The 13,175-nt window shown below is 38.4% G+C and overlaps 1 protein-coding gene across 1 annotated transcript in view; it reads left to right on the top strand.

The window, feature by feature from the left end:
* Window positions 1-13,175, top strand: part of CFAP47 (cilia and flagella associated protein 47) — a 222,767-nt gene that overhangs the window by 25,302 nt on the left and 184,290 nt on the right. Inside the window, exons 11-16 of the mRNA XM_075538347.1 lie at window positions 3,990-4,142; window positions 4,978-5,155; window positions 5,428-5,524; window positions 8,667-8,883; window positions 9,176-9,417; window positions 11,417-11,547. Coding sequence (XP_075394462.1) covers window positions 3,990-4,142; window positions 4,978-5,155; window positions 5,428-5,524; window positions 8,667-8,883; window positions 9,176-9,417; window positions 11,417-11,547 — 1,018 coding nt within the window. The remainder of the gene's footprint in view (window positions 1-3,989; window positions 4,143-4,977; window positions 5,156-5,427; window positions 5,525-8,666; window positions 8,884-9,175; window positions 9,418-11,416; window positions 11,548-13,175) is intronic.

The raw sequence follows: 13,175 nt of genomic DNA on the forward strand, positions 1-13,175 counted from the left end.
GTAATATTTTTTTAATTCTGATTTTAATTGGATAAAGAAAATTGTTGAAGGTCTCATATTTGTTTTAGCTAACCTCATAATTTATATGAATACTGATCAGGAAGTGAATATTTCACCAAATGCTTACAAAATAAGTTCTGGAGAAGTATGATGAAAATTCCACTTACAATGAATCCTCAGTGAAGCCATGGTCAATAAATATGGAGCCAGCTTTCTGAAACACTGAAAATGGTGTGAAAAGCCAATCATCATCATTGTAATCCTCCCTGTCTTCATCATCACCATCACCATCATCATCATCATCTTCATTCTGAACCTTCTGAATACATGGCATTTCCAATCATCTTTCCCAAAGTGAACTACGCTTCCCGCAAAAGAACCGTTCACAAACACAATTCCCTACCTTCAGGTTGTTTCCGACTCAGTTCCTGAGATTGAAACTCTGTACAGGATTCGAAAGCCCCATCTTTCTCCATGAACAGCTGGTGGTTTCCAACGGCTACCACTGCGGTTAGCAGACCGAAACGTAAACACTATGCCACCAGGGCTCCTTAAAAACAAAGAAAAAGCATAAGTGGTGTTCCTTGTCTATTTAAATGTATCCAAGTCTCAAAGATATAATAACTACATTGTCAGTGGTGAAGGATTAGGGACCCTGGTATCTTGACAATTTGATGTGTCTTAGTGCCAATGCCAAGAAAGTCTCTGACTTATCCGAAATGGAAATGAGACTCTTTACAGCTGCTTGTGTGCTACTAGTGATGTGCCAACAGAATTGACTGACATTAGTGAAACAGAGTCTCAATGGCAAGCATGATTAGGCAGAAGAGAGCGAGTTGTGGTGGTGGTGGGGGGGGGATAGTGGAGGAGGTGGGGGTGGTGTTGGTGGTGGTGGAGGAGGTGGTGGTGGTAATGGTGGTGGTGGTGTGGTGGTGGTGGTGGTGGTGGTGGTGGAGGTGGTGGTGGTGGTGGTGGTGGTGGTGGTGGAGGTGGTGGTGGTGGTGGAGGTGGTGGTGGTGGAGGCGGCAGCGGTGGTGGTGGTGGAGGTGGTGGAGGTGGTGGTGGAGGTGGTGGTGGTGGAAGCGGCAGCGGTGGTGGTGGTGGAGGTGGTGGTGGTGGAGGTGGTGGAGGTGGTGGTGGAGGTGGTGGTGGTGGTGGTGGTGGAGGTGGTGGTGGTGGAGGAGGCAGCGGTGATGGTGGTGGCGGCGGTGGTGGTGTTGATGGTGGTGGTAGTGGAGGAGGAGGTGGGGGTGGTGGCAGTGGTGGTGCTGCTGTGCGAACAGAAGAAGGAGTCATGGGCTATCAGTTTTAAGGGAGCAGATCAGCAGGTCTTTTCTCCCATTGAGTGGCTGATGGCTTTGAATGTCTAAACTTTTTTGGGTGGGGAGGGGCAGGGGGGTATAGCAGTCTAGCACTTAAGCTTTTAGCATAAATAAACAAACAGCAATGCAATAGGACCCTATCTTGGGCATTTGAAGCTATAATTCTCTGTGAGGAAAGATAGCCTTATCTATCCCCCACTGAGGCTAGTGGGTTTGAATAGCTTAACTTGAATTTAGGTGTTCAATGCTTACCCAAAAAGGGCCACAAACATGCCTTAGGAGACTATATTTGGTAATGGTTCCAAGCACTCTTCACTTGCCTCTTTGCCATTGCTAAGTCATTTTCTTAAAATATTGTTTCATATTTAGACCACAATTGTTTTCTAATTTAAATGGAAACTTATGTTTATTTCTATAGTCAATCTTATTATTTTATTATGTAATTCTACCCACAGAAAGACTCAGAAATGTAAAAACCACCTAGACTACATTTCAAATAATTATATTGCATAAGAATGAAAACCCCTTTTTCTACCTCCGGCTCATGGCACTTCATCCCACCCTGCACAAATCACTACTGAAAACTGTTTCATTTATCCCCTCAAACTTATTCTTTTCAACTGTTTCCTAAGCTTACACAAATATATATATGAAAATTTATATTAGTTTAATATTAACATTTTGATTCTATCTCAGGTGATAAAATTACATGGTATAAAAAAGTGCTATAACTTTTTCAGCATGAAGGCTAAAAGACAGTAGCAGGGGTGGGGTGCACAGAAGGGGATACGGCGAGTGGAATGGGGAGTCAAAATAGTTATAAGAAGGAAGAAAATGATTGTGGTGATTGAATTTCATGATGTTAATTATATCTCAATAAAACTATTTAAAACTACTTTTGTGCAAACAAAAAAATCACTGAACATTTCAAATATATCTCAAAAAATTATTTTCCATATAAAAATACCAAATTGTTGGTGATTGTAATTTCTAATTAATCTGACCTTGTCAATTCTTAAAACTAATGTAAGCTAGGGGATTTTTTCTAGTTTATATTCACTCCGGTATGCCCTTTGCTCAGAACCATGTTAGGTATGTAAATAAAAGGAAAATTTGTTTTATTTGTCCTCCATACTTTGTAGAATAAAAATATCACGTGCATCAAGCTGCAGATTTATTTTAAGAGCTGATAAGGACTTAGTAACATTAATAACCTATTTATTATTTAAGGCATTTACTACTTTTTTCCTTGACCCTTATTTTTAATTTTAGATACTACCATAAAGTCAGTTCTGCCTCATCTCAATCCTATAGGACAGTAGCACTGCTCCTGTGGGGTTAAGAGACGGTAAATCTTTACAGTATTAGAAAGTGTCATCATCATCTTGCACAGCAGCATGGCAGTCTTGAACTGTTGACCCTACAGTTGGCAGCCCAACCCATAAACCACTAAGCCAAGTTCAGATATTAAACCAATAAACCAAACTCACTGCCATCAAGTCAATTTTGACTCATAGTGACCCTATAGTGCAGGGTTAGACTGCTTCAAATGGTATATGAGACTATAACTGTATGGGAATAGAAAGCCTCAACCACTTGTAATCCACTGAGACAACCAAGGCTCACTCTAGACATTATTGTTGTTGTGGTTAGGTGTCATCAAGTTTGTTCGGACTCATTGCAACCCATATGTAAAATAGAACGAAACACTTTAGACATCACTAACATTTAAAGGTGGTCCTACTATGAAGGTGCTTTGGGTTTGTTTTGGTTTGGTTTGGAAAGGCTGTCAGGATAAATGAAGGGAATTTTAAACATCAAAGACTCATACTGTAACAGAGTATTTGTTTTTCTGTAATTGTGAGCCTCTAACAAAGCAGTAAGCATTCAGAAAGTGTTAAAGAAAAGAAAGAAGATTGCATTTCATTTGACTATAAAGACTTATGCATACAAGTAAATTAGTGAGGTTAAGAATCTAAATGGTTAAATTTCAAGATGGAAATAGACCAAGGTTAGAGGCTTGCCTAATAATACTTTTTCATTTCTAATCAAAGGTATATATTGAGTAAAAAGAAAGGGGATTTGCAGATGAACGGAAAAGAGAACTAGTTTGCTGTTACTTTATGAATTTTTTCCCAGTAGTATTGGTTGGTGGCTCTTTTACAAATGTATGACAAAATAATTCATTCTTCTATTTTTCCCTTCTTATTTTGCTTGTAATGCCCTAAAAGCAGTTATTTGCAAAGGAGTCAACTTTAACTTGGGTGACCCCCTTCTGTGTAGAACAGATTAGCTCCATAATAGAGTTGTCCTGGCTATCACCTTTCAGAAGCAGGCCACCACTGGGTGGGATCGACAAATGAACCTTTCTGCTAATGGTCAAGCACATAAACGTGTTGCATCACCAGAGACTTTTATTTCTCTGCTTAGCATAAGGCAAAATTTAGGTCTCACTAGTGGTATCGACTCAAAAGTGTCATTATAGAATAGGATATGAAGGCAAGGACTAGAATTTTCCCTGTTCACCATTAATTGCTCACCATCTGACATAGAGCCTGGCTAGAGGGCACTGAATAAAGACAGATCAGTTCTAAACAAGTAAATTAATAAATACTGATTGAACAAAGGCACATATATGCATATTAACATAATTTGCTCATATTTTAGGACTATATTTACAAAAACCCCCAGGCACTACTATGTTGATCCGGATTTTGCTTATACTAAAATTGAAGAACTGGGGAAGCGAGAAAATGAAAATTACTATGGAAAATACATAAAAGATTTAAGATGTGCGCGCCTGAAGAAACAAGCGGAGAGGTAAAATTCACTTTTTCAAATAAAATAATATGAAACCATTCATTGGGCCTGTTGCTGTCCATTGTCATCTTCGCTGACTTAGACTCATGGCAACCTTATGTATAACAAAACAAGGCATTGCCTGATCTTGTGCCAATTCCATGAGCCCATTGTGGAGGCTATTTTGTCAGTCAATCTTTCCAGAAATTTTTGTTGAATTTCTTCTTCGCATACTATATCTTTTTTTATTTTTTCAGGTTTTTTTTAGCTTTTGGTCTTTCCTGATGATTTGGCTTAAAGGGAGCCAAATAAAACCTATCATGTGACATTTTAATATAGAAAATAAGCAAACCATTCAACTATTCCAGTCAGACTTACTCTATTTTTGTAACGTTTTAATTTGGGGATGTCTTAGGTAAGGTTTCCCAAAGTGTAGGCATGTGATTTAGGTAAAATATGCTCTCAAGAGAAATGAGTCAATAGATAAGGAAAGCCGGGAGCAGAAATGAGGAAGAGCTTCTAAAGTTTTCTCTTAGGTTGGGCCAAACATTATATTTGCATTACAAAATGAACTATGTTGTTCTTACTGTGCCAAAGTGGCCTGTGTTCTGTATCGCCTATTAGTCACTGACAGTTTGTTATGCTTGGGTACAGTCACAGAGAGCACAACTACTTCCTGGATCAGATGTTTGAGGAGGGTTGCTCCAGCAGCACAGACCATTGTTCTTGAGATAAGTGCACCAGCCTGCTTAACTAAATCTGAGCTGAGCACCCAGAGCACACACTGCAGGGAATGTTTTGATTTCCAGACATGTTTAGGAAACCATTTAACATCGGTTTATTATTATTTTGATAGGAATTCAAAATATTCATATGATGACACAAATATAGGCTTACAGCCGGGATCAGGCCTTAAATCTCCTGTGTTATCAGACAATGAAGTGGAAGAAGAATCAGCTCCAAAAGAGATTAAAGACGACAAATTGCTAAGTACCAGGAATATAGCTGACAAGGAGGAAGAATCTCTAAGAAAGGCATGTGCATGATTCCACATTTGCATTCTGCTGCTAACACCACGACTGATGTTCAGATCTCCTGTGGGAGAGCGATGTCAGTCTGCTTCTGTTCAGATCACAACCTTGGAAATACGATAGGACAGTTCTACTCTGTCCTTTAGAAATTGATATGAATTCGGATCAACTCCACAGCAAAGGGCTTTGGGATTAGTTTATACCTTTACAATCCTTAATATGCTAACATTGAAAAGTCAATATTAATATTGGGGGAAATTACGCTTTCTCAACAGGTTCTTCAAGGACTGAAATCAAACCCGTCTACACCTGATGAAAAACAAGATTGCAGCTTATCTTTGACACCAAAGCAAATTCATCAAGTCGTCATTGGTAAGACTCTACCCCCCAAAACCCCTACTTAGGCCTTTTTTTCCCCTGTTGTATTGAGAGATTTTACAAATTTCATCAGTTGAACATGGTAAGAGAAGGAATTTTAGTGATGATGTACAGTTGTGTAACCAATATTACATTTGGAGTATTGTTCCTCTGCATTTTCTAGTAGCCCTGTGGGAATAGCACCCCTGTCTGAGCTTACAATTCATTGTATTCAAGTGGATTTCAACTCATACTGACCTGAGAGGACAGAGTAGACTTCCCCTGCTGGATTTTGAGACTGTAACTCTTTCTAAAATCATTTTATTGAGGGCTAGTACAACCCCTCACCATCCATCCATCCATCCATCCATCCATCCATCCATCCATCCATCCGTCCATCCATTGTGTCAAGCATATTTGTACATTTGCTGCCATCATCATTCTCAAAACAGGTTCTTTCTACTTGAGCCCTTGATATCAGCTCCTCATTTCCCCCTCCCTCCCCCACCTTCCCTCCCTCACGAGACCTTGATAATTTATAAATTGTTATTGTCATGCCTTACATTGTCCAATGTCCATCCCCCAGGGAGGGGGTTGTATGTAGATCATTGTGATGAGTTCCCCCTTTCTCTCCCATCTTCCCCTTATATAAGCCTCCTGATACCGCTACTCACATTATTCACCCTGAGGGATCTATCGGTCCTGGATTCCCTGTGTTTCCAGCACTTACCTGTACCAGTGTACATCTTCTGGTATAGCCGGATTTGTAAAATAGAATTGGATTATGACTGTGGGGCGGGGACAGGGGGGAAGCATGCGGGGGAGAGTGGAGTGGAGACCCAAAGCTCATCAGTAGGCACCTGGACATCCCCTTTCAAAAGGGTTCTGGGGAGGAGATGATCCCGTCAGGGTGCAGTATAGCACCGATAAAACATACAACTTTCCTCTATTTCCTTAATGCTTCCTCCCCCACTATCATGATCTCAATTATACCTTACAAATCCGGCAGGCCAGAGACTAGAACTCAGTGGTTCTCAACCTTCCGAATGCTATTACCCTTTAATACCATTCCTCATGTTTTGGTGACTCCTCCAACCATGAAATTATTTTCTTTTTTATTTTTCTTCTTTTTTTTGGGGGGGGGGAGGGTGAGTGAGTGAGAGAGTGAGAAAGTGAGTGAGAGAGTGAGAGAGTGAGTGAGTGAGTGAGTGAATGAGTGAAAGAGTGAGTGGGAGAGTCAGGGAGTTAGTGGGAGGGTGAGTGAGAGAGTGAGAGAGTGAGTGAGAGAGTGAGTGAGAGTGAGAGAGTGAGTGAGAGAGTGAGTGAGAGAGTGAGTGAGTGAGTGAAAGAGTGACTGGGAGAGTGAGTTAGGGAGTTAGTGGGAGGGTGAGTGAGTGAGTGAGTGAGAGAGTGAGTGAGTGAGTGAGAGAGTGAGTGAGAGTGAGAGAGTGAGTGAGAGAGTGAGTGAGTGAGTGAGTGAGTTAGTGAAAGAGTGAGTGGGAGAGTGAGTTAGGGAGTTAGTGGGAGGGTGAGTGAGTAAGTGAGTGAGAGAGTGAGTGAGTGAGAGAGTGAGTGAGAGTGAGAGAGTGAGTCCCATGAAATTATTTTCATTGCTACTTCAGCACTGTCATTTTGCTACTGCTATGAATTGGGCAGCCCCTGTGAAAGGGTCGTTTAAACCCCAGATTGAGAACCACTGCTGTGACTCTTAACGGGAGTAGAAAACCTCATTTTAGCAGCCCTACTTGTAACCCAACACATGCATGGTTTGTGATCAACAACTACTAACTTAAAAACCCACCAAAGGGAACCATTAAAGAAAGGCCTGGTGAGAAGATCCCATGCACTCAGTTCTAATGGGTAGCACATGTGATCCCCATGAGTCAACTTGATGAAAATGGGTTTGTTTGTGTGTTTTCAAGATAGGATATTTGATTTTGCAGGAGGAAAGGGAGCTTTGGAGCATGCAAATTCCTTAATAAGATCCATTTTAATGAATATTAATAATGTTTACATACATGGGGGTACCCAACACATCCTGGAAAAATTTTTTCAAAGCTATATATTTAAATTTTTTTAGAAAACAACCTTATCAGCTTCAAAATACTCTCCATTACACTTAATATATTTGTCAAATCTGTCATTTCATTCTTGAAAACATTTTTTAAAACTCAGCTGTTTGCATAGCTGACAGCATTTACCTCATTTTATTCCACCTCCCTACATTGTCAAATCGCTTTCCTTTTATGTCTGTCTGTATTCACGGAAACAAAAAGAAGTCACATGAAGTGAGGTTCGGGTGAATAAGGTGCTGGGATAAGAGAGGGATGCTGTTTTTTTGCCAAAAACTGATGCAATGAGATGACTGCGTGAGCAGGTGCATTGTCAGGTGGCAAAACCAGTCCCCCATCTGCTACAAATCAGGCCTTTTCTGTCACATACCGTTATGCAAGCTTTTCAGAACCTCTAAATAGAAAGCTCGATTAACAGCCTGCCCTGATGGAACGAACTCTAAATTCACTATGTACTATGAGTTGACATCTGGACAGATGCCCAGAACGAAGTTTGTCATCAATCCACATTTTACCTTTTTTGAAACGAGAAAACCACTCACATGAGTTTTCCCCATAGTGCTGTCCTCATAAGCTGTGTTAACATCAACAGCTTCTATGCATTTTTTTCTGAGCAGGAAACAAAATTTCACAGCTGCACACTGTTCTTTTAAATTGGCCATCACAAATGAAGAGATTTGACCGAACTGCTTTTATGAAAAAATTCACTGTGCTCAGAGAGCACTTTCCCAGGCAACACCACTGCACTAACTCAGAGTTAGTTGTTCAATGCTCGCCTAGCAGGAACGATGCGTACTATGAAAGCGCCGCTCCACCTAGCATAATTCCGTTTTGGGGGATGTGCCCCGTAGTATAATTATCAATATAACTAGAAATAGCTATATTGATTTTTAGTAAATAATCGTCATATAAAAATTATGCTCATTTTGATAAAATTACCATAAAAGATTGATTAATCCTTAATATTACAATAAATACATTTTGAAATATATTTTTGGGTTATTGATCAGAATACGATGAAAGCTTGACTATTATAATTGGCTACATTTGCTAGCACTTGACATAATTCATTTTCATTATTTCAGGGCCTTCCATCCTTAACTATGGAGAAGTTTGTATGAGATCCACAAGTAGTATCAAATTGCATATTATTAATATGCTACCAGTGCATGTTTGGGTCCATTTAGATATTGATTTTCAAGAACTTCAGAAGACCAAACAGCTTTCATATGTGATTCCACCTAAAGCCACTACTTACGTTTCAATGATGTTTCAATCGCTCACACTTGGAAAATTTTGCAAGTAAGATTTATTCTCTAATTTCTATTTGCTAGAATCAATTGTATTTAGTAGCATATGTATTGATTGGTTCCTAAATAATTGGATTTCATGTACTATTTTGTCTTTGCATGCAGTAAATACGTATACAGGTATTATTTATAGATTGGTATTTTGTTGTTAGTGTAAATTATCTTTCATAGTTTACTAAGATCTGGTCGTAGATGTCAATAAACATGATTTTTTGAATATGGAAATGCTATCCTTGCAAAATAGCTTTAACCAGTTAATTTTGGATAATTTTGCTGTGTTCCAGATCTTTCACCTTTAGAGTGAACAACATGCCCAGTGGGCATATCCTAGTGAAGGCAGTTGTCCAACCCGTAAAACTTGCGCTATCTGTGAATGATATAGTATTGAAACCACATGGCTTCTGCATAAACTCGGGCTTTCGGGGAACCGTTCAGCTACTTAATAGCCAAAATTATTTTGCCCGATTTACATGGCGTTTGGTGGGCGAAGACAAAGGGGGGGCATTCACGGTCTGCCCTGCTGAAGGTAACAGTTTATTCTTCTAATTTAGACATGTGTATTTATTCAGGCACTAAACACTGAGTTTGTACTGTATAAGTTTGCACTGTATACAGGTGATACCATTAAAGTCAATCATATGGTCAGCAGGAAATACAATTTTGAGTATGTATGTGATTTGAAGATAAGGATTCTGATGGGCAGTGTGATTTTTATTTTATTATTATGTTTGGAAACAACAGTAGTAAAGGACATATTTCATCCAATTGTGAATTTTTTAGGATAAACCCTAATTTCTTTACATACAGCATTTAGTGCATGTATTAAAAATTAAGTTCTAAACTAGAAAATGTATTAATATGAAATATCTTAGATTTACTGTCTTTGATGGCTCTATTGTTGGTTGTCCACCTTCTTAACCTTGCTTTTGGTCCTACCAGCCTTCTGTCCTTATCCTTCAACCTAATATGTACATAAAGTTAAGCCCAATAACTACTAAACAGACTTATCTAGTAACCTGTTGAATACAGCAAACATCCTTGTGTCGTGCTCTGAGGCCTTCATGATGACATTAACTGTCATCTTTTTAAAAAAACCGTGAATGGCCAATTAGAGACTGAATGCTTAACGTGTCACCTTCATTTTATGTGACTATCATATCTTTCTAAGTAAATTGTATCTGCCGTGACTCATCTGGTATTTTATAATCAGAGGAAGTCCAACAGAGTATGAGTAGAAAGAAAGCAAACTCTGGAATACAATAGACCTACTTTCAAAATCCACCTTAGTTTTTCAGTAGCTTTGTAATTGTGAGCAAAGTACATTCCAGGTTTTTTTTATCTTGTATCCTGGGGAGAATAATGTGTTTTATAAGGGTTCTTTGAACATTAGAGTCCCTGGGTGGTACAAACACTTAACATGCTTAGCTGCTAACTGAAAGGATGATCCTTTGAGCCCACTCAGAGGTGCCTTACAAGAAAATTCTGTGGTTGATTTTGAAAAATTCAGTTTAAAAACCCTGTGGAGTGCAGTTCTACTCTGGTACACAGGGATGGGGTTGCCATGAGTCTGAAACGACTTGATGGCAATTGGTAATGGTGGTAGAGAATGTAAAAATTCAATACATGGAAATCTGTATTCCTGACCACTCCAACCCCAGCCCCCCCAAAAAAAAATCTGTCTGTAATTTCCCGCTACAAAAACTATAATTCTGCCTCCCTTCTCTGTGAGTGTCAACTTGACCCAAGGCAGGGTTTGTTCATGATAATCACAGACCTCTAACTTTCAGTATCTGTTGCCCTTGAATCTCAGGTACACCATTTCTTAAAGAACTTCTAAGTCATCCTTTCCATAAAATATTGTTTTCTTACAACAAAGGAAAGAATTAATTCATTAGACAAAATCCCAAATATGTCCAATACTTACTACACTCTCAATAAAATTATTATTGACTCTGACCACTCAATAAATCTGGATTCTAAAACTGTGATAATTATATAACTACATCACAAGTTACATCTTCTAAGAATGCATATATTCAAAAGGTTTCTGCTACAGGTGATATCTCTTTCAGAAAATCTCAATGAGTTTCTGGTATTAATAGGTATTTCAGAGTGTCAGGAAACACAGTAGAATAATTTTGGTTAAGGATGACAAATGATATTTTACTGTAAATATGTTGTCAGTTATAATCCTAGAGTGTTTGCCTCATTGATAAATTTTCTGTTGCTTTTCAAATGTTGATATACTTTGTGTCCTATATTTTAATTGTCTAATAAAATTAGAATATAAAGGATGCATTTTAGTTTTATGTTCAAACCCTGTAAGAATATACTCATTTGTAAATCTCTGGCGTGGCATTTTTCACTTTTTGAAACTTGATTGCTATAAGTTATTATGTAGTATCTGTTCATTTTTATGCCAGCTCTTATTTTGGATGTTTATTGAAAAACTATTTGAAAAAAACCAAAAATGAACGCGTGTGTGTGTGGTCAACCGTCTTAATCTCTCTTTGTCCTCTGTATAGGGGTTGTTGAAGCATTTTCAACATTGGAATGTGAAGTAAAATGGAAGCCAAGTTTTAGTTCGCCAGACAAGGGAGAATTTATTCTTCAGGTTCATGAAGGAAACACAATGATACTAAAATGTGCTGCACATGTAATTATGCCTTTTAATATACTTTACATTTTGAAAGTTTGGCTAAACACACACACACACACACACACACGAAAGGGCTTCAAAATGTTCATGAAAATGAAATGAAAAGATAATAGAATTGTTCCAGGAATTTTTTTGAAGCACCCCCCCCATATATAATGTTCATTAAATAAGCTTTTGCAAGTAACACTTAATTACCTAAGTTACTGTCACACCTTCATGGGACCTTACTTTTTCATTAAAAAAAAACTTAAAATGTGTTATTATATCTAGAATTAATTTAAAATCCAAAACTTTTGCTGGAGCATCTCTCTCTATATGAAATACTAACAAGAGAGCCACTTTAAATGAAAGGATTGCATTAATAGAAGCAAAAGACAAATAGAGACAAATGTGGTTTTCCCTAATTCATTAACACTGTTAATATTCCAGTGATAATTGGTAGATCGATATGAAATTCCTCATGTAATTTTCATAGCAAGGAAATAGGTAAAACTCTCGGCTTTGTAGAATCCCTACCAGGGGGCTTCAAAAAGTTCATGGGAAAGCACTCATTTCTTTTAACGAAGATGTGAATAAAGTCAAAGTTGCGATATATAATGCTAGCCTTTTCTGTGATCACAGCCCGGGAGGCCTTGACTTCTTGCGTTTTGAACACCAAGAATGCTCTTTATTCCTGTACCGAATAATTGCCTTACCAGTATTCTTAGAGATTTAACAGTAGGCAAATGTCTTAGTGAATTCCATTTTATCTCGCAAGCCATGTCCTTGATCTTAAATATATTTAGCAATGAAGATCAGGGCGGCCTAAGGGATGAGAAGCAGCAGTTGGCACCCAGTAGGGACTTTTCTTTGCTCCAGGCTTGAAACAAGCAGGATCTTTCTACTTTTCGCTAAGTCCCAATGACTCTGGATTATAATGTTTAAAAGCTTTCCCCCCAAAAAAGCTTTCTATTAGATTATAATACACAGAGAGGGGGGAGTGCATGTTATAAATTATGTACCACTGAGTTTTAGCAAACTGTTATTTTCTTTGTAACAAGGACTCAGATCAGCCAGCTCAGGAAACAATATGGCCAGCACTCCCAAGACATCCCTCTCAAAGGTGACATCTTCTCTTTCCCAGGGTCATTACTACCTCACTGCTAAATGCATAGATTAGTTTCGTCTGATTTTTAACTTTATATAAATGAATCAAGCTATGCGCTCTCTTTTATGTCTGATATCTCATGTTCCCCAACAGATTTGCAAGAACCATCTATTTTTTTTTGGGGGGGGGCTCATGCAACTCTTATCACAATCCATACATACATCAATCGTGTGAAGCACATCTGTACATTCATTACCCTCATCATTCTCAAAACATTTGCTCTCCACCTAAGCTCCTGGCATCAGCTCCTCATTAAGAACCATCTACTCTGATGCATGTGGTTGTACTCATTTCTGAATAGTATTCCATTTGATGACTCTTCTATCATGTATCCATTACTCAGCCAATGGACATGTGGGTTGCTACAAACTATTAGCTATTAACACACTGCTTCTATTACTGCTATTACGACTGACAACATAATATCTATGTGTATATGAAGAAACTTTGAGAAGTTCATGGAAATATTCCATTGTCT

The sequence above is a fragment of the Tenrec ecaudatus genome, chromosome X, assembly GCF_050624435.1.
Source record: "Tenrec ecaudatus isolate mTenEca1 chromosome X, mTenEca1.hap1, whole genome shotgun sequence".
Taxonomy (NCBI): Eukaryota; Metazoa; Chordata; class Mammalia; order Afrosoricida; family Tenrecidae; genus Tenrec; species Tenrec ecaudatus.